At 40.7% G+C, this 25,179-nt stretch overlaps 1 protein-coding gene across 5 annotated transcripts; it reads right to left on the bottom strand.

Annotated features, from left to right (window-relative positions):
* Positions 1-784: 784 nt before the first annotated feature.
* Positions 785-23,623, bottom strand: LOC120805257 (AP2-associated protein kinase 1-like). Of its 5 annotated transcripts, none has more exons than XM_040155325.1 (19): positions 22,723-23,623; positions 18,496-18,614; positions 17,689-17,797; positions 16,981-17,123; positions 16,712-16,833; positions 16,555-16,636; positions 16,266-16,398; positions 15,660-15,763; positions 15,107-15,186; positions 14,859-15,022; positions 13,939-14,129; positions 12,173-12,360; positions 11,706-11,899; positions 11,538-11,606; positions 9,280-9,384; positions 8,938-9,039; positions 8,060-8,236; positions 7,604-7,693; positions 785-2,654 (listed from the first exon to the last, which is right to left on the bottom strand). In XM_040155325.1, the coding sequence occupies exons 1-19, from the start codon at positions 22,880-22,882 to the stop codon at positions 1,807-1,809; spliced, it is 3,180 nt and encodes a 1,059-aa protein (XP_040011259.1). In that variant the 5' UTR covers positions 22,883-23,623; the 3' UTR covers positions 785-1,806. The 5 variants fall into 5 exon arrangements, with proteins under 5 accessions (XP_040011259.1, XP_040011261.1, XP_040011260.1 ...); XM_040155329.1 differs by lacking the exon at positions 785-2,654 and adding an exon at positions 6,905-7,008; XM_040155327.1 differs by lacking the exon at positions 9,280-9,384.
* Between the last annotated feature and the right edge of the window lie 1,556 nt (positions 23,624-25,179).

Below are 25,179 nucleotides of genomic sequence, written 5' to 3' on the forward strand. Positions count from 1 at the left end.
AAAAACTGCAAAATTTGATTTACATTCATTTAATATTTTGTTTATGATTTACAACATGGTTTTCAAAGGCAGGCTTTGCAGCATAACAAGTTTTTCGAGTGCTTTTTTTTGTCAAACAGTATCATCAGCTGTTGAATCCTCCAAAGATTTCCTATGCCACACTGATCGAAAATAAATACAGCTGTGTTACAATCAAAACACATTCTTAGAAAACCCTGACTCTGTGTCAGTGACTGTGTGCAACCTTCATGTATACAAGTGAGAGAAGTGAGCACTTATTTGAAAAAAAAATAAAAAAAAGATTGTACATTTCAGAAAGAAAAGGAAACAGGATTTTACATTGCCACAGAGGATTACACTATTTAAACTTTGGGTAGAAACAGGTTGGATCCCCTTTCTTAAAAGTGCCTTGGTGAGAACCAAAGTGTTCCATGATTTTACATAGCACAAAGACAATAAAATATTTCCAAACGGGGATGGTAATAAATTCAAAAGGAATGTCATCAATCAGTCACCATTCAAGATACTACAAACCCATGACTGTAGATATTTGTGTAACTGCAGGAAAGCATTGTTTTCACTTCGGTTGTTTGCAAGTGTGAGTAAGGGTTATAGCAGATTTTGAATTTACAGAGATGCCTATGGTAGAGATGCATTAATGAGTTGAGTGAAGATCTTGGTGCATATGCATGCTGCAGCCAGCAAAAGGAAGTTGTACATGATTGTACACAAGTATTTGGTGCTGAATGCAAGTGCGGTAAAATTATGTAAATGCAGCAGTTTTTTAGGAGGGTTGATGTGGTGGGAGGGAAGTACTGGAAGAGTGTAAGGCTTCAGAAATATGATTGTGTAAAGTAAGGCGAAACAAAGAAAAAGTGAATCTTCTGTAATATAGGAACTACTATTATGAATTTTCTATGCCTAACATTTATATAAGGCTCGTACAATACATGGAACAAAGACCGATATTCCATTTTCATTAGACAGGACAGTGACAACAAACATAACACACATGACAAAAATTTTGGACTGAGAAGAAAAAAAAAAAAAAAAGCCATTTCATATCAACGAATGTTATCTTTGAAATGTCTATGCATCATTATCCAGCATCTGCTTTATAACAAACTGTCAAGCATAAAGCTTCCAAAACTATTGACCTTCTGGGCACAGTTGTAAAACCATTTACAAATTTCTTGTTTGATGTAAGTACAGATAAATTCCTCTCAAACATCTAGTCACAAAACTCTCACAGTAGTGTTCAGAGACTGCGGATCTGTTTCACTCTTTTCCTCTTTCTGGCTTCTGTGAAGTTACGATCCCTTGATTCAAGCTGTATCTTTTCTTTCTCAGAACTAATATAATGGAGGAAGGAGGCGTTACCAGATCATAATTTCACAGTAAAGCTCAAATATACAGGAAATAAAACTGCCAAAGCCTCAGACAAACTCCCTCACTATTGTGGTATTTTAGCGCTGACACAAAAAGTAACTGAGGTAGGCAAGAAAACAATCAAATGCTTGACCTCCATATCGTCTTTGTGTAGATGTACGTACCAAAAGGATTAAGGACAATTAAAAAGGTAAAAGGATGTGACAGGAAAAATAAAAAGTGACTAGGAGTCTGAGAAGGATGTCAGTTTTCTTGCTCTGACTTTGCACCATCAGATCTAATTGGAGCCGGTTGAGATGGAGATTCATGCAGGCCTGCAGTCCAGCTGCAGCGTTGGTGTCAGCATGCAGTATGCCTGATATAGTTTGCATAATTCAGTGACGCCGATACCCGCTGCCCTGACCTCAGAGTGTGCATTCAGGGCTTTTCTTGCGGTGCCTTCAGGTGGAAGGGTGCAGAGACAAAGGGGTCTACAGCACTCACTTCTGACGTCCATGAGTGAAGAGGTCCAACAGGGACTGATTCCACAGCAGCTTGCCTGCTCACAGTAGACACTACTCTGTGAGCTGCTACCAGCTGCTGGGGAACGGGTCCTTCAAAGTGTCGGGAATATTTGGCCAGGGATTGAGGGCGGAATGGTTGAGGGGGAACCTGTCCCAACACGCCTTGATCGGGGGTTACAACATGAACCCCCGCTGCATGCGGGTAGGAGGTCTTGGGCTGAGCTCCGGTAGCCTCCTTTCTTTTTCCGAAGGGAGCCTGAGAGAATACATCAAGCTGCTGCTCAGCTGCAATGGGGGCGCGTGGAAACGGTGCATTGGCAAACACGTCACCCGCCTCCTCTTGCGCAATCCGAAAGGGGGCTTTAGAGAAGACATCTGCAGCAAGATCTGTCCCCTTTGCTGGCTCGGGTACATGCTGGGAATGATTCTGAGCAAAGGGGCTTGGAGTAGGTTGATGGAAGGTAGTTGTTGGTTGTGTTGGTACTGTGCTGGATTGCTGTGATGAGTGGAGGGCTAACTGAGGTCCTTGCTCCTCTTCATCCTCGGAGTCCAGCAGCAGAGGTCTGGAGCCGCTGCAGTCATGGGCTGCTACATGACTGTCAATGGTCCCCACATCCTGCTGCTCTTCTTTCTGGACTTCTTTCTCCTCCTCTTCATCACTGGAGTGCACACAGCCCTCGTTTATTTGAGGATCTCCTTCTAGAGGTTCAGTCTCTTGTCCCTCCCCAAGCACAGAGTAGCCATTGCTCTCCCCCTGCAGATCTGTGCAAGACAGCAGAGATAGAGAAAAACGTATCAGAGGTGATCAAAAACGTTTGACAGTACACATATTTTCAGTAAAAAGAAATTTTCCCATCTGAGGTCCAACTGCCCGTTTATCCACCAGGCCATCAAATTTCAGTCACACACGACACACTGTATGACCAATGGATCATCTCTAAAATCTGTAAACCACTGATCAATGAGAACGGCCCAACAGTGAGGAACCAGCACAAGACTCCAAAAATACAGACACATTCTAGTCTGAACAAGTCACGAGACCGACACGACTATCAGCTCTGCTATTACAACATCAAATAACCTTGTTTCCACAAATCGGTTTCAGCACAGCTGTTCAGTAGCCTCAACTTTCAAGAGCAGTGCCTCGTGTTAGGTGAAACAGTTTGATGTTCGCTAGGATTGTTTTGTGTTTGAGGTTTAGGGAGCTAAACCTAGGGAGGGAGTCAGTAGGTCTGTGGAAACAAGGACAAAGAGCCTTCATGGCAAAAGTAAAGAGAGTTAGGGACAGACAGGTTTGCACAGATAAGCAGAGACAGATAAGTCTTACCTCAGCAGTGTTGACAGCAACTGTTAACTGGCAGCTCTTGGGAAGATGTTAGTTGCAGCCATTAAAGGAAAACACCAGGTTTGTTTTACTGTTTTAGGTAATTTCCCTCATCACTGATCTATTTTAAACTATCCACAGCCCATTTCAAATGTTACACACTTTTCCACATGATTGGAATAATAAATTGATATAATCAAACTGACCTACAGATCATATCACTGGTAAGAGCTGACTACCAAGCACAACAAACAGTGAGACCGCTCATGTAATCATGTTGAATAACAGCTATCAATCCCTCACATTACAACTCAAAGACTCGACAGTCTGTCTATCTATCTATGGTACAGCTTAACGAGCAGGAAAACAATTCGAGGACCCAAAGCCCTTTAACTAAGTTTCTGGCCTTGAATCGCGACAGCTGTGAACAATAATGTGATTTTAAAATACATGTGTACCAACATTCATGAAGCATAGAACAACTGAGGTATGAGGGAATGAAGAGGGAAAAGGTATAAAAACTTAGATAACACTGATACTTTCCTTTAAATCTCGGAAGAAAAGCTCAAAAGGACAGCTGCGTAAGTTGTCAGGCAGACAAGTGTCTAGTGATGCTGTGCTAAAAGCTGTAAACATACTTTCAAGGTGCAAGGCACACACTAAATAATGGTTTAATATTGAGCAGAAAATTTTTTTACTGGATACCACAAAGTTAGAGGAACTGCAATTAAATTTGGTTCCCAGAGGGAAAAATGATCTGTCAGCTGATTAAGATAATGACAACAACAATAACAAGATGATAACAATAAATGGAAAAAACCTTCAGACTATCAAGTAAGTCAGCTGGCTCCTTTGCTCTTTAGATAAAAAAAATCAAATGATGTGACCCAAAGAGACTTATTTTACATTCACATTCATGAGTTTTATTCAGTGTCTCTCTTTCTGAACCTTAATTCATAAAAATAGAAGTACACACTCGACGATGATCCTGCTTCAACATCTGCTGCCAATTCAATTCTAACATTTGATATAATCAAAGTAATTATTATGCCTGTCATCATTTCAACCCAACCAACACAGTAAGTACATTAGTTTCACACAGCAACACAAGTAAAACTCCACAGCCAAGGCAAGAACTTTACAGGATACAGCACTGTAGTGTCTGATAAGAACATGAAGCATTATTGTAGGGTTGCATAGATTAGCCACGCAAATGCAAATGACTTAACTGAACAAGCTTAGATGGAGGAAAAAAAAAAAAAAAGCGTAGTTCTATTTACCCATCCCAGTTCTTACAGTGTTGTCGATGTCTGTGACTAACCTTCAAAATATGTCATACAGGTGGGAGGAAGAGCAGAAAACTATTCGCATCCCAAAGCATATTTACCAGTGATGGCATATCAGGGCAAATATACTGTTTTCTGTTTGTATGTACATATATAAGGTGATATGGACCTTAAAAAAAGAGACCTATGTCTATGCAATGAACCCTCCTTGGATAGAGATACATGAAAGGTAATATTTGGTGGGATTTTGACATTAAGGATGTAATGCAAAGTCAGTTGTAGTTGTTGTGATCACATGTACTGTAATACAACTTATACAGCTGTTTTTCAAGCCAAACAAGCCTCTCTTATGATCATCAGCCAAATGAAAGAGGTGAAAGGTGCTACAGAGATATCAGGAAGTAAATTCCGTCATTAGCTCTGCTTTACTGTCTGTTAGATCAAATCTATCCCAGTAATATACAGTACCTTACAAGTACCGATACTATGTGAAGATGTTGAGAGCTAAAAATACTACACCCAGTAAGGTAAGTCATAAGCACTTTGTTTCATGTATCAATGGTAAGATCTAAATCAAAAGCACCAGCTAAATGCTTGACTGTGAATGGAAAAGACAGAAGGACTTTGGAGTGAGGGTCAACATCTCTTTGCACTCTTAAATACAGCGTCATACACAATGTTTTAAATCTATATATCCTTATAAATTTTACATATTTTATAATGGTACTAGTTCATACATTCATTCTAAAGCACTATGAATAATAGTCACATTTATTCACACCATGATAGATGAAATGCCTTTAAATATTACACACTAAAAAAATCCACTTCTACCAGTTTTGACGTGAGCAAAAATGAGAGAGAGAAAAAAAAAAGTGATTTTATGTATATATAATGTTTTTTTCTGAATATCTCTAGGTGAAATGAATGTCTCATTGGCTAAGTGACCTCAAGTTACGTGGTAGGAATGGACTGGCTAGATAAGACAGAGAGGATGTCAATGGGAGAGAGAGACTTTCATGTAAAGCTTATTTGCTAGCACAGTACCTACACAAAATAACTCAATAAAATCTACATTGTACCTCCCTCTCTGTAACAGTGGTATGCTGCTAAAAGTCTGCTCATCTTCACTGATCCTAAGAGCAGACCAACACATGACAAATATAGCATAACAATAAAATCCTTCCATTCGCTTTGGCATGGAATAGTAATTTCATTCACTTTGTATCAGCTGTGCATATCTTGACAAGGGGTCAAAGATATGATGGTGAGTTTGTGACCCTGCGCATAAAAACGTAATTATATATGTCACACATACCATTAATGGTCTTACTATATGTTGTAGATAATATGCTGACGGTGAAAGCATCCTGCTGTGGCAATGGAGCTGAATTAATCAGCCATGTTAACACTGACTTCACCAGTTTCAGGTTTTCAAGACATCATCAGGACTGACAGACTGACTGACAGGTGTAGTTTTAGGAGAAATAATACCCTGCTTAATATCCAAAAAGAGTTGACAATATACAGTTATGCTGAAGCTTATGAAGCTTAAGTTAGCTTAGATAAATAGCTATTAAAAACATGGTTACTGTATATTATATGGGGAAAGTAACACAGAATGGAACAGATTTGACTTCCTAAGATGGTGCAGACTGTAGGTTTGCACTGCGATCATATCCGAAGAAAATGTTTGAAAAAGGCAGCCTAATTCTCCTTGCACAGTAGTAAACCACAGCAGTTTGAGGAATCTGTAACGACTGTCCAAAGCTGAGTTTTTTTTTCCTTCATCGGTTCACAAACTGGTTCAATCCATGCAAACATTTCTCAGTGGTTCACCCAAGGTGCGTCTTTGTTTGGTCAATAGTTCAAAGTTTTCAGGAAAGTGCGTCAATTCATCCAGGAGGACTACAGCATTTTCACTCCTCACTCTTTAGTCAGACCCCTGACACAAATGAGCATGCCTGAAGGTGGCTTGTTTAAATAAAGCTTCAACACTGAACACATACACAAAGTGAGCACAATGCAGCTGTGATCAAGCATTTTAACAGGTGTGTATGATGACAGTTGATCACCATGGCAGTGCACTAAATGAGGGATATCAATGCAAGTATGAGGAAAGCATGAAGAAGACATGGTGTAGCTGGGACAGAAGCAGACGATATGCTCAGGCATTAATGAAAAGATTTTTACCAGCGTGAGAATGTCAATGGCCAGCAGAGATATATGAAGCCAGCTTATCAGGCAACTAGAGATGGACTTGAGGCCAAGGAGGCACATAAAGAAAAAGGTTTGACTGAACCAATTTATGCTGGCTCCTGTTTCACTTCATAAGGTGCTACATTAAGTGCCTCTGCCCCCCCCCCCCCCGTTAGGATTGCACAATGCCCCTTCAACCTCTCCCACCCCCTCTAGAGGTCGATGAGCTGATCCACCAGCAGAAGGGAGCGGGCCAAGTTGGGGATGCTGGACTCTGAACTGCCACTGTTGCTGCGCGAGTGACCACCTGAAAACGTGCCAGAAACAGAAAGAGAGAGAGAGAGCGAGAGAGAGAGAGAGAGAGAGAGAGAGAGATGGACATGGAAGAGTCGAGGGAGATTGTGAAAGACAAGCAAAAGAGTAAGTAATATTAACAGAGGTTGTATGGAGAAATTAAGAGTGAGGGGTTGATGAGGATGAGGGGAAAATGATGGCAGAGCAGAGATATGCATGAACAGGGGCAGAAAGAGAAAGAGAAACAGGCAGAGAGTGAGCTGGGATTATTTTTATACAGCTGCATCATTACAGGGGGAGAGTAAGGGATTGCCATTCTAACATGAGGAGACTTTCAAGATGAACTACAAAGAGCCAAAGACCTGCAAGGCAGAGAAGCACTGGCAGTATAACATTAGAAACAAAGGAAAGAAAGATGACTAATGTGAGAGCTTGATGGGATAAAAAGCATTAATGTGACATGCACACCCATACAAGACTTCTCACATCAGCAGTCACAGGAACGAGCTACGGCAACTGAATTGAGGGGCTAAGTCATTCATGTTTGTGGCTCATACTCTGGGCTTCAAGAGGCGTGAGTGCTCATCTCAGGATTCTATTAACCTTACCTTGATGTGAGTTTTTGGAGATGAGCACAGGAATAGGGTCAAACTCGTCGTCATTGCCCTTCTCCCCACACGACATGAGGAAAGCAGAGTCTGCGGTGAAGGAAGAGGAAGTAAAGGAATGATGGAAGGGGAAAGAAGTTAACTCAGCCAAAGAAATGAGCAAAAAGAAAGAAGGGTGCAAGTAGATTAAAAATAGATGGAGCCAGGGCAGTCACATTTTTAAAAGCCATGCATTTTAGGTGGCTTTTTGCTATTCTACAAATGAGTCAAGGGTCTGTTGAAGCTGGCATTTAATGTGTCTAATTCAATTTCTGTATTACATGTGTATGTTTTTGTTTTCTCTGTATGAACAGCCCCCCCTGTTTTGGGAATGATCTATGGTCTGCAAAGGTTTCACTGGCCAAAACCCCCGCAGACATAAGGCTAACTGAGGGGTGCTTTAAAGGGAAGTCTTACCAGAAGCTGTCTGACCAGGTGGTAGCTCCTCCAGACAGGATCCAGAGCCGGACCCGGGAGGAGCAGAGGAGCAGGACGAGGAGGAGGAGGGAAGAGCAGAAACAGACTGGTTTCCGTGAAGAGGAGTATGAGATAAGAGATCGCAACCCAGCAGAGAATCCTCCCCAGTAAGAGAGTCTGAGACAGCATGACAGGACGAAGCAAAGCCAGAGGGATGAGAGATCACAGGAAAAATAAGATTGTTAGCTGAAAGAGCAGGGACAAATACATTTTGTTAGTAAGACAGTTAGCTGTTTTATCGCTGAAAGCATATAATCATCAGCACCAAAAGAACGTCTCAGCGCAAATACTACAGAAAAAATATGCTGCAAAGTCAGGGACGGCAGCTACAAGTCCAAAAACTACATGTTTTCTACAGCTATTATCAATCATTACAGAAAATTTTAGACTCTGGGTGGATTTGGGGCAGGATCAGCATTGATGAATGAAAAATCTGTTCAGTGTTCTCATTGAATAGACTGCTTCACAACCTGGAAAACCTCACATCACTGTGCTAGACTAAAGCAACTGCTCCAGTCATTGAAGTTATCTGCCATTTGACAGAGCCCAAGGCCGAAATGACTTGTTGTTGCAGTGTTTTTGCCAGGACAGTATGACATGGCAATGGTAACTGTCAATTATACATTTTTTTGTGCTTTCCACAGTAAAATTATAAAGCAACTGCAGTTGTAAACAACCCCTCAATAAAACCCTTGCGTCAAGATGACATCAACAGGTTACAAGGAGAACAGGACTACAACTGGAGACAATTATTAATTAGTGAAAATGCTGTGAAAAATTATGTTAAGATTTCCTATTCTGTGGTCCAAGATGCTAACCTGGCATGCTGGCAGGGATAAGCTCTGGCTGGGCTGAATGTCGCTGGGCCTGGGGGGCTTCCAAACCAGGGATCAGTGAATCCACACACATCTCTGCCTTTGCTTCAAGGAGACAACATGTGGAAAACAAACAGTAATACAAAGAAACTTTTAGTAAAGTAAACGAAAATAGATTGCCTTAGTAAGGATAAAATTGATGAAGGCCCTCTTTACTCCTTTCCCCAGTGGGTCTTTCTGACTTCATGACCATGTGAGTGAAAGAGGAGAAGGAAGGCAAGAAGATGCAGGCAGAGCAGACAGGAAATTTTAGAGCAAGGCAGGGGGCAAGAACAGGGCTGGTACCATTGGTGGAGCTCTCTGCAGAACTATTGAAGGGGTCACCCAGGGTTAAGAGGTCAGGGAGCAGCAGAGAAGTTTCAGGGGACCTCAGTCCCTCAATCAGCTTCTCTGTGAGCGAGCCAGAGAGAGAACATGGAGAGAGGTAATGGACTGATGGCAAGGGAGAGAAAAGGCAATGAGGGAGGATTTTACATACAAATAAAAAGGAGCAGAAAAACCAGAAATATGAAACTGTAGCAATGTGGGAAAATATTACATATTGATTAAAATCATTGAGGATAGTTACAGTTTAGTAATATTTAAAATATAGCAGACATCATGTTGTCCACATGGCCTACTTTTTTTGGGACAAAATATGTTCAGGAGGCAAAAAAACATGACCGGATGATGAGTGCATGAAGATCATGATGTCAACATATTTACATAATTACATACAAAGTAATCTTACAATCTCATGACTTGGTTGTTTGCAAGGTTGATCAAGCCCATAATACTGTGATAAAATTACTGTATGATATGTTATTTTACTTAACTCGGAATGAGTTAGTAGTGTGAAATGCCATGATTCAAAGCACAAACCTATATCCTTTACCAACATTATCATACAAAAAAAATACTGAAGAAAACAGAGTTTTTTCACACTCTGAAATTACAAACTTCAAGATCAAACATTTAATTATATAAACAAGCAACAGCAATCAGTAAGCCTCTCCACAGTGGACATGGACTGACCCGCTTCACTAGACCCTGTCCACATGCCAATCCTCTCAACTCATTTTTGGACCAGGGCAAACAAATGAGCAGATGACATCTTTGTTAAGTTGGCTTCTCCCTGCGAAAATCTTCGTCTAAGACTTCAAATTAGTACATTAATTACGGATTTGATTAAGCTGAAATACATTCCATGCATGAAACAACAAATTACTGACTTTTCACTGCAGCTCATACTTACAGGAAACTGCTATGGGGCAAAATGAGGTGGGGCTCTTAGACAAGGAATGTGTTGGCTCAGAGAATGGCATAGCAGATGTGACCTTTTGCCCCCTTCACTATTGGAAAGAGGCCAACATTGATGACAAGCTTTTTACAAATCCTAAATGTCACAAAGCTAATTCTCCCAGTAAAGTCAATCAGGAACACATGACATTAACATGATTTATATATAGTATGTTACATTTTTTAAGTAATTCAAACTACTCTCTTTCTAAATGCTGCTCAGATGGGGATCTCTGCTTCCACGTTTGCTTGCGCGCATCCTATTTAAATGAGCGATTCACAAAGAGTCAAAGCGACAACTTAGGCTGGGTAGAGAAGATTAACCACACCCTGATTGTGTAACAGCTTTAACACTTTTATCCTGTCAGTTCAGGCCTTAAACAGCAACTACACAAATGAGGATACACAGCTAAGAAGCATGCACTTCCAAAAAGAGCTAAAGGCTAAACTGAGGAGAACATAAAAGGCTGGGTCATCATTTTAACAAGACAGTGTGCTTAACTTTCTCTCATTCTTAGTGGCACTGGTAAGCAGGCTCCTCCAGCAGTAAGGCAATCCAATTAACAAAGGAGAATTTGTCCCTTGCGTTACCAGGCAACAGCAAAAGCACAGATCTGCAAATGAGATGCGATCTAGCTGTAGCTACAGTCTCTATTCATGGAAGCCAACAAGGAGCCACTGTGAGGCTGCTTGCTATGTCAACAAGATAGGGTCGTGTACAAATCCCAACCACAGAACTAGCACTCACAAACTAACCTCTGGGCAGTGAGATATCCAGGAAACTACCTCAGTAAATAAAAAAGTGACTCGTAAGCTCTAGGAATGTATTTGTTCAAGGGCCCAAGGCCTGAGAGAAATCAAAGGCATGGCTGGTACTGTGTAATGTTGTGACAAAAGAAATTACCTGTGGTGTCAGAGAGAGTAAGAGTATTAAAAGGGTTCAGGACAGTAAACAACGCTGAACCCGCACTCATGATGCCTGCAGAACTTTCACCTTAACATTGCACAGTGAATAAAGGTAGGAGAGAACAAATGAAGGAATATGCGAGCATGAAAAACAGAAGAAGAGAGTGGGTTGGACTAGGGTATAGAGAAGCTAACTCTTATTTACTCTAGAGGAAAGCAACAGACATAGAGGACATAACTAGATATTCAGAGAAATGTCCACTTGATGATTTATATATCAATCAAAGAGAAGCCTCCTGGACCATACAGTCTTTAAAGCAATGAGACAGCATATTGGGAAAAATGAAGCAAAGCCTTACCTGGAAAAGCATTGAGCCCTGGAATAAGGTTTTCACTGGAGCCTGTGATCTTCTCCCCTGGTTGAGCAGCTTTGCACAAACAAACAACAAAGTAGCAAATATTTTTAGACTACACAACTATTTACCGATGTGGCAGGTGTAAGTATGCCGTAAACGAGCTGTACTTACTCTCAGATAGCTTTGCAAAGTCTTTGTTGAGCAGTTCCTCAGCTGTTAGCTTGGAGAAGTTATCATCCCCAAAGGGGTTCCAGCTGGGCTGAGCATTGGGTGCAGTGAGGGATGATGGGGCGTCACCATCACCTGGATGATACACACTCTGCTGGGACGAGCAGGGGGAGCCAGAAGGAGTAGTGCTGGCTGATCTGCAGTGCACAGAGGTGTAAACATAAACAAGGGCAAGAGTGCACAGTGAAGTTTGAGAATGGATGTGCAAATAAGAGTGGATGAACAGAGTTATATAAAGACTGAATTAAGTGATTCTTCTTAAATTGGATTCTCTGAGGTGTAAAAGGGTCGTTTATCCTACTTCGTGGTCCTGTCATATGAATAAACAGTCTACTGGCCTTCTGAGCTCACTCAGTGCCATGAAAGGACAGTTCATCCTCAGATCACTGAATGGAGCTATTTCTGCTCACTTGGACTTGTTGAGGCCGGCCTCAGCTGCGGCCGCCTGAAGTAGTTGGGTGGACTTGCTGACTGGAACCCCAAACACGGCACTGTGGGTGACATCGCTCAGGATGCGTCTGTGGCCACTCTTAGGGGCCATCTTTGGCGACGAGGGGGGCGTCAAGGAGCCGACTTTGTGAATCCCTCGGCCAGCTGCCTGTAATGGGGAGATAAAGTTGCAGAGTTAGAGATTAGGGAAAATGAGTGGTAAAGGGGAGAATATCTGTTTAGTGCATAAAAAGAAAAAAAACAAATCAGACCCCCAAGCCCAGGACCAAGCAAGATCAATTGGAAAAGAAAATCTAAAGAAGATGATGTATTATAAATACCTCCAAAACCACAACTCAGAGAAAATAGTTATTGAAAAGGTAAGAAAGTATTCCGATTACAGAGATTGGACAGAAACATATTCACCTCATGATTTGAGTTACCTGAAAATACATGCAGTGCGAGTATGATAGAAGTAGTGCAGAGTACAAAAGTAAATAATTTGGTTATAACATGATTTATACAGAAACTGTGTAAAAATGCAATGGCATTCTTCTAATACAGACATCACTAAAGGAAGAATTTCTAGCTACACAGCATCAACACTCCCATATTTATATTCTGAGACCGCTCCGGCTATGAAGAGTAAAAATCTGGATGTGATTCGTTAGAGACGGGCTAACAATCAGCCCCGGCCCAAAGAGCAGCAGATGGCTGCAGGAGTAGGATGTTACCATGACCTCTGGGTCAGCTGCAGGACCAATGACTGCAGACTCAGGGATGGGTGTGAGATGGGGAGCTGCTGCTTCACGGACTACATGCTGATGTTGCTGTTGCTGCTGCTGCTGCTGCTGCTGCTGCTGCTGGTATTGCAACTGCAGGGTAACAACTGGAGGAACAGGTTTAGCTTTGGACTGCAGCAGGGTAGGCGCCTGAGATGCTGTTTGTTGTTGCTGCTGTTGGTGATGTAGGCTCTGTACCAGTTGATGCTACGTAGGAATACCACACAGCCAATCATGAGGAAGACTCAGTTTTAAACTCTGGCCCAGTTTAAACAGATTTTTTGTCATTATTTATTGCTCTTGGACAAGTACAGCAGACTTTAAATAGAATAATTTTCAGTGTTTGTTTCTCATCAGCACACAATGGAAATAAACAGAAAACACAGGAAAGAGAGAGAAAATAGACGTAGGAGGGTGAGACCAGATGATGTGACATTTGTAAGGAGGGCACAAAAAACCTATAATAAATATGCTTTTAAGATCCAGAGCACTCTAAATGCACGGGTTTGGCCTGCAAAATACAACAGTGATGAATAGAAGTCATGTTGAATTTTAACTTTACTGAACCAAACAGCAAGTTTTACAAAAATATATTTTAAACTAGGAACAGGCCAGCTCAGGCTAAAAAAAAAAAAAAAATAGTACCAATAACATTCATGGAAAATTGAATGGTTCATAAAGACTTAGACTGACAAGATCAAACAAAAAAAGATAAACAGATAGCATGGTCAAACCGAAGTGTGTTTGAGTGTTTTCAGCTCAATACATCAGTTTGTGGGTTATTGCATGAACAGCGATTTTGAATTGAAGCAAGAGCATCTGAAAAAACTCAAAATCCAAACTGTGTCTGTACCACATCTACATAGCATTGTCATACACCTTCTGTCAGTATTCCTGAGTGAGAGTTAAATGCACGTAATGCCGTTAAAAAGTACTTCAATTCTAGTTTTGCAAGGATTGCCTACCTGCTGGTTACTCTGTGGGCTTAAGAAGGCTGAGGCCTGCTGCTGCTTCGTGAAGAGCTGGTGATGCTGTGGTGTAGCCTGTGGCTGCATGTTGGCCGCCTGGGCTGGCTGTGGTGCAGCCTGTACAGCAGGGGCCTGTTGAGAAGTTTGGACAGCAGCTACAGCTGTAGGTGGGACACTGATACCAACACCTGGAAGGGAGACAAAAACTATCAGTTATCACATCAAAATAATATTTTTAAAGTTGCAACTACATTTCTGATGAGCTTAAGAATCTGTGCAAATAAAAATTGTACAGATTCTTCTTTCCATCCAGCTGCCATGCACACAAACTCTTTACATTTTGTAAAAGTATGTGTGTGTGTGTGTGCACAAAAGTATTTGTGAAGTTGTATGTTTCCTTGAATGTCATGACCATTCAAGAGTTTTTCAACAGCTGATTATATTTGGATGAAGTGATATTTTGGGTCTTCTCTCCAATTTCATCTGAAGACAAAACAAGGGAATACGCAACAGCATTTTAGGGTAACAATGAACGCATTTATTTTTCAGTTAAATATATAAAAGTTTTTAGATTGATTACCCAGCAAATGAGTCTGTTTGGACTGCCCAGTATGGGAGTATGCAGCTGTAATTAATGTGACATCAGGCCACCATCTATTCTGTCTCTGTAAGTTTGCCACAAATGGATGGTCCTGTCAAACTGCCAAAGGGTTCATAAGAATCAATTTAAAGCCTTTTAAAAATGGGAAATTGAACCACTGGACATTCTTGAGCATTCCTTTAAGTCCAATACAGCATGTGCTTTTGAATTTATTATCGAGTATACTATTACCAGGGTATCTGTCACAATAACTGCAGGTTTCTATCATCAATGGTCTTAACACTGATATATTCTGATAATACAGAGCTACATGTACCTATGGCCTGGGGCGCTCCAGCGGCCACATTGGGTCTCTTGCGTGGCGTGAGAGCTGGCTGGATGGGAAGAATGCCTGATATTGGCTGGGGCTGAGCCTGGCCAGCCTTAGGCCGTTGTCGGGGTGCAATTGAGGTTTCCGTGGTAGGAATGGGGTCTGTAAGCCTGATTGAAGAAAAAGAGAGAACTGTCGAGTAAAGGTAAAGTGTCTTATAATGATAACACTCAAATGCTTTCCTTGCCACTCACCTGGCTTTGGTTTGACTCTTTTTGGCCATTGCTTCACTGGCTCTGATAGGCTCAGGTAGTTTTGCAGGAATGGGTGAATTCTACAACAGTAAGAGGATTTCCAAAGATAATCAAACAAAATAGTTTAAAATTCTTGTATCAGTGAGGTATAAAGAAAATATTTAAAGAGTCACGCTACACTCTAGTATGGATTTGCAGCCGCCATGAATGCACAATAATTGCCCACTTCAATATTACTTAAGCGTGGGGTCTGAAATTTGGCTGAATTAGCATCCAAATGCCGAGCTTGTAAATACATTAGAAAAAGGCATGAAGAATGGAGGGCAGCCAACTGGCAAAAGCTGTAAAGCATAGCTTCTCTCCAATATCATTAAGTCCTAGATTACTGTTTTTTGGAAAGCAAGGAGACAACTGAAACTACTGTACATGAGATACATAACAAGGCCTAAATTATGAGAGAAAAAGACCTGACACACCTGCTAATATTCAACATTATCCCTATAGTATATTCTCATCTCAGATTCCTGCCATTCCTCTGGCCATACTAACTTACATTTACATTTGGGACTGGACACTCTCGTCGAGCCAGTTTAAAGGCAAAGTAGGATACTTGGTAGATGTCCGGTCTCTTATCTGGGTCAGGTTCCAGCATGTATCCTGAGAAGTCAACAAACAAGCGATGTTTATTTTGAGTCAGAAACATGAACATGAGTTAACTGCACATATACAGGATACACATCAGCGTTTCCCACTGGTTAAGAATTTACTTGTGGTGGTAGTTGGCGGAGCGAGTGACCATTGTGCATACAGAGACTCATGGAGTTTAGAGGAGGAGAGTGTAACCCAGGTTATTTGCTGTAGCTACAATTTACATATGTCTCCTAAACTCCACACATGCAGACTATCGGTAGACACCAGCTAGGAGGCTGCTCACCGAGAAGCCTCTAGTCCCCACTCAGTTACTGCAGCACATGCAACTCAGACAGGTGTTTGGCCAAAAGTTATTTAGTTTGAATAGAGTGAAATTAGCCGTTCTAAGGTAAGATTTACCTCAGTTGAAACTGAGTAATTTTATCTACAAGAAGAGCCTATGTATGGGAAATGCTGCACATGCAGTAAGTAGGACAGTGAATATAATCTGATAATCAAGATTACTCACTAATGAGACAGTGCATGTCCTGGGAGTAGCGGGAGTTGTCTGGGATAGTGAAGCTGCCATCACAGATAGCCACTTGGCTCTCCCCAAAAGGAAGTGTGAAGTAGCACAGCTTATAGAGTAGACAACCCATGGCCTATACAGAAAAGAAAATCAACACACTTTCTGTAAATGTGACTCTGTATCCAGCATTTCAGTACTTACTAATGCTCATGTCATTATTATAGTGAATTAATATGATCATACTGTCATAATAATGGAGTATAGTGGTAAGAAAGACAGTGAATCTCACCCAAATGTCTGCTTTTGTTGTGATGACCTTTCCACCATAGAGGTTGACCATCTCTGGAGCACGGTATGACAGAGTAGTGTACCTGGTGTTAAGAGAAGACCGGTGAGCTTATGAACTTTAGTGAGAGAAAGGATAGAAAGTATATAGAAAATCTCACTTTTTGATTTCCTCCTCCACAACTGGCACCCCCTCTGTCTGAGGATTTTGGAAGCAGTTGGTGGCACTTCCGAAGTCACAGAGCACGTAATGCCCCCGGTCGTGCAGAAGAATATTTTCCACCTGCATGAGGAAGACAAGATGAGACCTGTCAGAACTGATAGTACATAATATAAACAACGTCATGATAAATTACTTCCAAATAATGTCACCTAGCTTTATGCAGTAGTAGTGGTAGTATGAGCCTATTGGGAAATGAACTTGACTTGCCTTGAGATCTCGATGGATAATTGGAGCTTTGCACTGGTGGAGACGAGCGACCGCCTCACATGTGTCACAAAAGATCTGTAACACCTCGGTTTCAGTGAAGCCCGTCTGTAACCGCTGGTTCATTAGGTTAACCACCTGCCCACCTACATAAAATAAATAGATCAACTAAGAGACTATTAAAGGTTAATGAAAAACACATAAACATTGTCCCTATCGATCACTAACTGCTATATATTTTTATGAAGTTGTGATGTAAAGTGAACTCCTTTTTTTTCCAAATTTTTGAGGAACTTGAATCTGTAAGGTAAACAGTAATTTCCTTTTATAAAGGAGGGCTTAAATGATTAGTCAAATTTCTTTAAAACATCTACAATAAATAAACAAGCTTACATTTATCTAATTGTTTTTTACCTTTTTGTTTTTCCACATCACACTTCTGAAGGAGTTCAGCCAAATTGTTTCACAGATTTTTGTTTCTTTGTTGACTTTACTCTATACAGGCTTCGACAACTACACGATAAGTTAATATTTTAATTTTCTATAAATAACCCCACTCAGTTATGTATCAACTGACACAGAGGTGGTATTGACCACAACATTTATTAGTTGAATATTTGCCTGCGAACAGAACAGGATGCTGTGAGAAGCAGAGTGATGGAGCTTTGAGTTCAACAGAGATAGAACGGAACAGTGAGTGGGCAAATTTACCTCGACAGAAGTCCATCAAAATTAGGACTTCCCACACGTCGCCAGCTCCAACTGCAGCTATGCTTGAGTCCAGGAAACCAACTATGTTTTTGTTGCCCACTAGGTCCCTCTGTATAAACAAACACAGAAAAAGCACCAATGACAAACAATGGACGTACAGTTTTCATAGATTTTGCAGTCCAAAAAAATTTGGTTTGGTAAATTATAAAATACATCTATGGTCTTAACAATTCAGTCTATTTTTATCTGTAGAGATACTGATTCTGTGCCAAAGGTCTGAAAATAATTATGATAACCATCGAGCAATAGTCATGCCACCCAGGGTGTGGCAGCAGGAAGTGGTTAGTTTCTCTTACAGTGAGGTCTCCAGTTAGAAAACGGATGAGCACAGGAGTTTAGATGGCAAAGTGCCAATGCAACATTTTCAGCAGAATTCCATGTGTTACAAGGGCATTAATTACAATCCAACCCTTGAGCTCCCTTCTGCTGCCATCACTATTCCTGGGTCAAAGGGTATTTTCAAATAATTTTCAGAGTTTGTACTTGAAGTACTTAGGACTTCACTGATTCAGAGCTAGTGATGTTCAGACCAAAAAGTTCAGGAAATCAAAACAAATATTTGAATGTCAATTCTGTGTTTCTCTGTGTGTGGTAAGTTATGTTACAGTGATATTTTCCTGATTGTGTTAATTCTACCCATTTCAACACTAATGCACAATAACACAATCCGCTCTTAAAAAACCACCGTAGCGTCAAAAAGAAAGCATAGTTTGCTGCATACAGCAGTCAGTTACTGGACTTACTCACCATAATCTGTATCTCAAGTTTGCAGACTTGCAGATCATGTTCATTGTTGACATACATCCTTTTCAGTGCACAACGTAGGCCTTGATGAGTCCGCACCAAGAAAACTATGGCAAATCCTCCTGCAAGTGAGTAGACAGGTAGAGAAGAAGAAAAGAGAATGAACACATAGATTTCAAAAGTCCAAAACCAACTAAATAATTATCCAGTAATCCAGAATTACTATCTCAAAATATCCCATTCCGCTGTATTTTTTAACTTTTAGCTATAGGAAACACAATGCCATACAGTATATGGTTATATTGTTGTTATAGTGTTTTTGTAACATTTAAGATGTGCAGTCATAGTAAAAAAAGGTTAAGTTCCCTCTTCACTACAGTCAGTGACAGTGGCTGAAATTATGTAGATCTCTACAAGGATAACCAAGAAAGAGTCCTGAACAAGTATTGTAGGTCAAATAAAGTGATTCTGACAGCAACATTAGATGCCACGATTTATCTTTTCTGAAAGCATCTTCAAGCCAAATGTCCCTCAGCTGTGCTGTGACCCTGATCAGACATCTCTTAATACTAGCAGTCGAGGCTGACTGATGGAACAATGGCATTGGCCTCTGCTAAACTAATATATTTATATATTTATGTATTTCATGTTATCATAGTCATGAGGTAAGTTAAGAAGTGCTTATATGCAAGAGAGGCTGACTGGCAAACTGGTGTGATGAGTTTGAAACAGTGCCGTGTGAGTCAGCAGTTGTGCTGAGGGGCAGGTTGAAGAAGTAGACAAAACTGACACAGGATACAGGAAGTGAGAGAATTCATCATCCCACCTTTGGTCACGGTGATGCTGACAAATAAGAAAACCAACAAAATGGTTGTGTCCATCCATAGCAACCTAAACCATCAACAGCCACATAGAAGAATAAAGTAAATATATATTTCAACAGGTATGAATGATTATTTCTGTAAGTTGTAATAAACAATTTTGGCTGCACTGCATTGAAAGGTGGATAGCTGGATTATAACAAATCTTTATCTTCATTGACCTCTAAATATGAACTAGCCTCAGCTTTCATTTGCCTCTCTCTATATTTTTCATCGAGAGCATCTAGCAGCTTTCACTGTATAGGCCTGAATTTTGTTGTTACTACAGCTCTTCTGTTCAGTTTTCTCTCTCACAGCTTGTGTTAATGCGGTGCATTGGGCTGACTCATCCAGCTGGCATCACTAAGCCACGGACAGTTCCACGTGATTGGTCTAGTTGACACTTGATGAGGACTGCCTTCGGCTACATCACTTTGAGCTGTATTATTAAAGAAATGAATGTAAAAGTACAAAAAGACTGTGGGAGTGGGCAACATTTTAAAATAGGCTTACCTCAATGGGCCACTAAATACAATAAGCTCAGACTACTTTGAAATCATATGCATTTCAGTGCTCTGTCTGGTCAGTGACAGGGTGAAGGTGTCTTATCACCACGGATGGATAACATATCGCAATTTCAATGATGTCATCAACTATAAATTCTATGATTGGAAATTTCAAAATGAAGCGCAAAAATCTGCAACACAGTGCTGCACCAACAGGCATGGCACTGGCAGAGCACTGGCTAGCTGAGTAATTAGTGTTATTAAGATACAGAGAAGCAATGTGTTTGAGAAGTGGGGTTCAGTGAAGACAATATCACACCTAAATGAGATTCTGAATCAGAACACAGAGCAGAGAGAAACACACTTCATGAGCACATGAGACACAGGCCTTGAGTGTGCGTGTGTGTGTGTGTGTGTGTGTGTGTGTGTGTATGGTCCGTCAAGAGTTTAGGCAGCTGAATCCCTGTTGTCTCGTACAGTCTAATCTGAGATGCCTGTAAGAAATGAGAAGGATTAGCAGCCTTCTTAAGCAACATTTAGCAGTGGTCTACAACCTCAGTAGACAGTGCGACCAAATAACTATAAGTACAGCTACAAATAGCCACTGCCCCTTGACGTAACTGACTGTCAGGATTATACCACTCTAGCTTATGCATACACACTCAAACAAATGCACACAAAAATACACCTTTAGGCACTGCTGTGAAAGGCGCAGTGCGTGGTTACAATGTTTTCTCACAATTTGTCATCAGTGTAATGGAATTTACATAACTACCATCCAGGCTTTGGACTATTCACAACACCTGTCCACATGATTACTATGTTGTTTACAAACATGTTCTCTGCAAGGTTACACGACACTGCAAGGACAGCAAGAAATACTAGCACCACGGATTTGCTGGAGACAAAATTAGCACGGACGATCCAGTCTTAGTTAAAGAAGGTTTTTGCTTAGAAGCCTGAATGATTTTGGTTTACAAATGAGGGAATGATTCACTGAAGCTCCATGTTATGTAGTCTAAAAGCAGGAACTGGGGACACATTCTCTGTTACAATGCAACATGTTATATGCGTCTCCAGAACAGAGATAATGTTACCAGCAGTAACTCTATATGGACAGAAGAAAACACATCTTCTTGACAGTAAAGACAGAAAGATGTGTCTCAGAAAACTCACAGACAACTGGCTGAGAAGAAAAGACAGACATCTGCCTAAAACCTAAAACTAGAATAATAACATGATTCCAAGCATGTACATCTAGGCCCTAAGCTAAAAACAAAACAAAACAGTATAGTATGTCCCCCTGACTCCTTTTGTCTGTACATTGTGAAAAATGTGTTTATTGCAGCTAAAGGCAATGAAGTTCAACAATGACAACAAAAGGGAGTAGACAGAGGGAAAAAACATTTCCAAATGGAGCAGCAAGCCAACAGAAAAGCCCAGACTACTACCAAAACCATCTGAATAAATAGGTCTAGTGACACTGGGGGAGTCACATTGCAAGCAGTAGGTCCACTGCCAGAGTAACAAAATATAATCTGCAGAAAAATATTCCAACTACCATTTTGTTAAAGATTTAGAATCTTGGGGAAATTATCAATATTACTGTCCATACAATTCCTATTTATGAGGCCAAACAATAACCAATCTGAATAGTGCCTCTCTGAAGTGAATGTCTGCATCAAGGCCAAAGTTCTTCCAGAACTGATAAAAAAACTACAATACCTGCTCACTCACAGAAATAGACAAATTCCTCTAAAAGTTTCCACTGACATCTCAGGGCAGGGTAGGACTGAGGTTAGATGTCTAATCCATTCATAAAGTCACAATTTGGCAACACAGATTGTGGTCATCTCTAGTACTAATGAATTAATCACTCTTCTTTCATCTATTTTTTAGTAACAGGCGCTCTTAGTTAACAGAGCACGGCAGACTCTCATTGCAAAGACACATGACCATGGGGAACCTGTTACCCGTATAACAAAACATGATCAAGCGTGTCCTGGTAAAGACTACCTTAAAAATGAAGACCAGTTTACAACGAAACATTTCTCACCCTTGAACTCAATGATTTGGATTCCCCAGCAGCTAAACAACATGCAAGATTGTCTTAACATGGAAAGGTCTGGGCCACCAGCACGTTACAAAATTTGGTATGAAAGTCCCACCTGGTTAGGTCATGTTTTCTGTGGCTGTACATTCTAATAACCATTCCCACCTTTTAACAAACAACAAAATTATTCATCCAAACCTTTTGAATCTACATTTGTGGTTTGTCACTCCCTCTGTAAATATAAAGAGAGATGACTCAGCTTAGCATTGGTCATTTGCAACACAGTAGAAAATCCAGTTATACCATGTTCCTCCCAGCGTTGAGCTGAAGAGTTAAGTAATGCAAAGAGAAGACAATCTGAACAATGACAGTCTGTAGCACACCTCTCCCAAATTTGAATTTTCAGCCTTGATTTTTTTTTTTTTTTCCTCCACTCTCTTGTTCATTGCAAAGAAGCAAGCAAGTTTAGGCCACGAAAGAAAAGTCTGACTGGAGCTACCTGGGAAGTGAATATCAAAAGAGGTGCCTGAGCTGGTCACAACTGGTGGTGTAGTCTAACTGTTACAGCCTTATGCCAATAAGCATGACCACTGCCTTTCCCATCAATAACACGTAATGGAAGTGATAGCGTGTCATTACGTCGGTACTCTATCTGGGCCATATTCCAACAAAAACAGGCCCACTCACTTAACTCATGTTAATTGACTGTCCATCATCACAACACCGTGGTGAAACTCTAGACTGTGGATCTGGTTAAAAGCGGTTGTGTGACAAGTGTTTAATCCACACAACAGAAAGCCACATAGTTCACCTTCTGCGACAATTTCCTCGACGGTCACTTGATATCGTCCAATGGTAAAGACCCGTCCGATGAAGCTGCCACCGCCACCGGACCCAGCGCCTCCTCCACCGGCTCCAGAACCAGGCCCAGAGCTCACCAACTCCCGACGAGAATCAAAAAATTTCTTCATTTCTCCCAGATGTTATTCACGGCACGGTCAAGTCAAAAATGTATAACATATAACATATAATACTCCTAACAAAGACTACGATTGGAGGTGCCCAGTCCCTGGTCGCTAGGGTGGTGGTGTTAACGCTTTAGCAGTTTTTCAATAATTGAATGAATGTAGTTAGCTAGCTTAGAGCGAAATGCTAGCTAACTAGCTAGACCTCAAAATATTTCAAACACTGCTGCCCGACGCTCCTTGGCTAACTCATGGCTTGAACAGCAGGCGGTGTCAAATATTCTTGTAAAAATAATAAAGTAAAACGTTTATGAGGAGGTCACTTCTTTCCACTCTGAACCGAAAGCAGCGATGGCTGGCTAAATTTGCCAGGCTATGAGCCCGAAAAAAAACACTTGTTAGCCGATGGCTCACTTAGCCAGCTAGCTAAGGAGCTAGCTGCGGTGACAGCTGTCAGTTGATGGACTGGCAGCCAGGTAGGTCCTTAAGTGTCCAGTGCAGCTTATTACACATCTCCACTGCTATCATCCACACGAAATGCTGCGTAGTTCACCGACTGCTCTACTCGACTTTGACGTAGGGAAAATGACAGCCCTCCACTGCTTTTGTGCGTACAGCGGGATGTAACAACACGGCTGGCCAACTAACTTAATGACAGAGCTAACGTAGCTACAAACAGAGTAGGTGCTAGTGGGAAGAGTCCTCTCCAGCTCCTCTCTGCGGGCTCCATCCTGCTGGACTTCTCATGATGTGATTGGTCCAGTGAACAACGACTTCCTGTCAATCTACTCTAGTCCCAAGGCTCTGGTCCCCACTCCAAAAACCAAACGGCCCCCCACTCTAAAGTAACAGTCTGATCAGCTATAATCATATTTTTTTATTAATTTTAATATTATAAAGTTACAGTGGTTACAAGTATATTTTAGCAGTGCAATAATTTTGCACTTTTTGTTTAGGTTTATCCATCATGTAGCTGGTAAGAAGGTCTTCCCCACTAGTAATCTAGTAACCCTAGTAAACTTAAAATTTATATTTTAACCATTTCAAATGATGTAAGAGATTAAATTTAGTTCACTACCTAATATATATAGGCTAGCATCAGATATCTGAGTGTTAAGGGATACAAAAGACTCATTCAATGGAGAAAAGTGAGAAATATTAACCTGCTCAGTTTGGGTATAAATGCAGGCATTAAAAGACAAAGAAGAAGAAGACTTGGACCTGTTGGATCTGCAGCTGCTCTGCTTGAGTACTCTTTACAATTTGTCAGTTCTCTGCATTGAATGGTTCCTTTCCTTTTTTTTCTTTGTGTAACTACTAATCCATTTGAGAAGGCTCCCTTTCCTGCGTGGATAAAAAATAATCTATTGCAGCATATTTCATTCGCACATCACACTGTCAAAAACTCAGACTACAATAGTTTACAGTACTTCTGCAGTACGAGATGAAGGCAGAAGCTGAGCCCCTCCGTGAGTGACAAAGAGAGTGTTTAAGGAGAACTCTGTCACACTGAACCTGATTTACAGGGATCCATCTGAGAGGAAGAGTGGATGGATGGATGGATGGATGGATGGATGGATGGATCATTGCAATGAAACATTGAACACTGCAACGTCCGAATAGTGTACTACAATGGCACAATGGATATTGATAGCTCCAACAGGTAAAATGTCTTCAGAATATCTTCAGTGATCTTCAGTCTTAATATTACTGATCTTGTTTACGCTGCAGTAGGTTTGGAAACACTACTTTCATATTTTGGGGATTTAGGATTTAGTTGGGGTCTTTTTTTAGGTCAAATAGTCATGAAAATAAAAAATTTTGCATGCAGCATTGCCATATAAAGTTTTGAGAATGCCAAATGTGTCAGGAATTGTAGTTATCAAAGTTAAAAAAAACTGCAATGGGAATCCTGCTGATCCCCATTGTCTGTGGTGGAAAGTGATGATTACAGTGAGTAGATGCAACTATGAACTGTCATGTTTACCAGCCTTTTGTTATTATTGCATCAGATTCAAATATGACTAAAGAGTTGATAACAATCCACGGTAGCCGGCTGCAAGACAAAATGAACAGACAATCCACTGTCTACTTTTTCCCTTGTGTTAATTGTACCTGTTGTCTGTCCTGAGATTTGCTAACAATATCAGTTTCTGCCATCTAATCTATGCCAAGAAGATGCCTTTTAATTCATATTTTTATTTATTTCATTGTGTTCCCTTTATCTTGCTTTCCTTTTTCCTTCTTTTCCTTTATTTTGATAAGTAAAGGGGATACTAAATGGTTAAATAAACCCTCCTTTT

This window comes from Xiphias gladius, chromosome 19, assembly GCF_016859285.1.
Source record: "Xiphias gladius isolate SHS-SW01 ecotype Sanya breed wild chromosome 19, ASM1685928v1, whole genome shotgun sequence".
Taxonomy (NCBI): Eukaryota; Metazoa; Chordata; class Actinopteri; order Istiophoriformes; family Xiphiidae; genus Xiphias; species Xiphias gladius.

What these genes read in the sequence shown, in the direction of transcription:
- LOC120805257 (XM_040155325.1), bottom strand. Translation starts at nt 22,882, where the DNA reads ATGAAGAAATTTTTTGATTCTCGTCGGGAGTTGGTGAGCTCTGGGCCT. An exon ending in CGAGGAAATTGTCGCAGAAG is followed by an intron (nt 18,615 to 22,722) that starts GTGAACTATGTG and finishes ACTCACTTGCAG; the next exon opens with GAGGATTTGCCATAGTTTTC. An exon ending in GTGGAGGAGGAAATCAAAAA is followed by an intron (nt 16,637 to 16,711) that starts GTGAGATTTTCT and finishes TCTTAACACCAG; the next exon opens with GTACACTACTCTGTCATACC.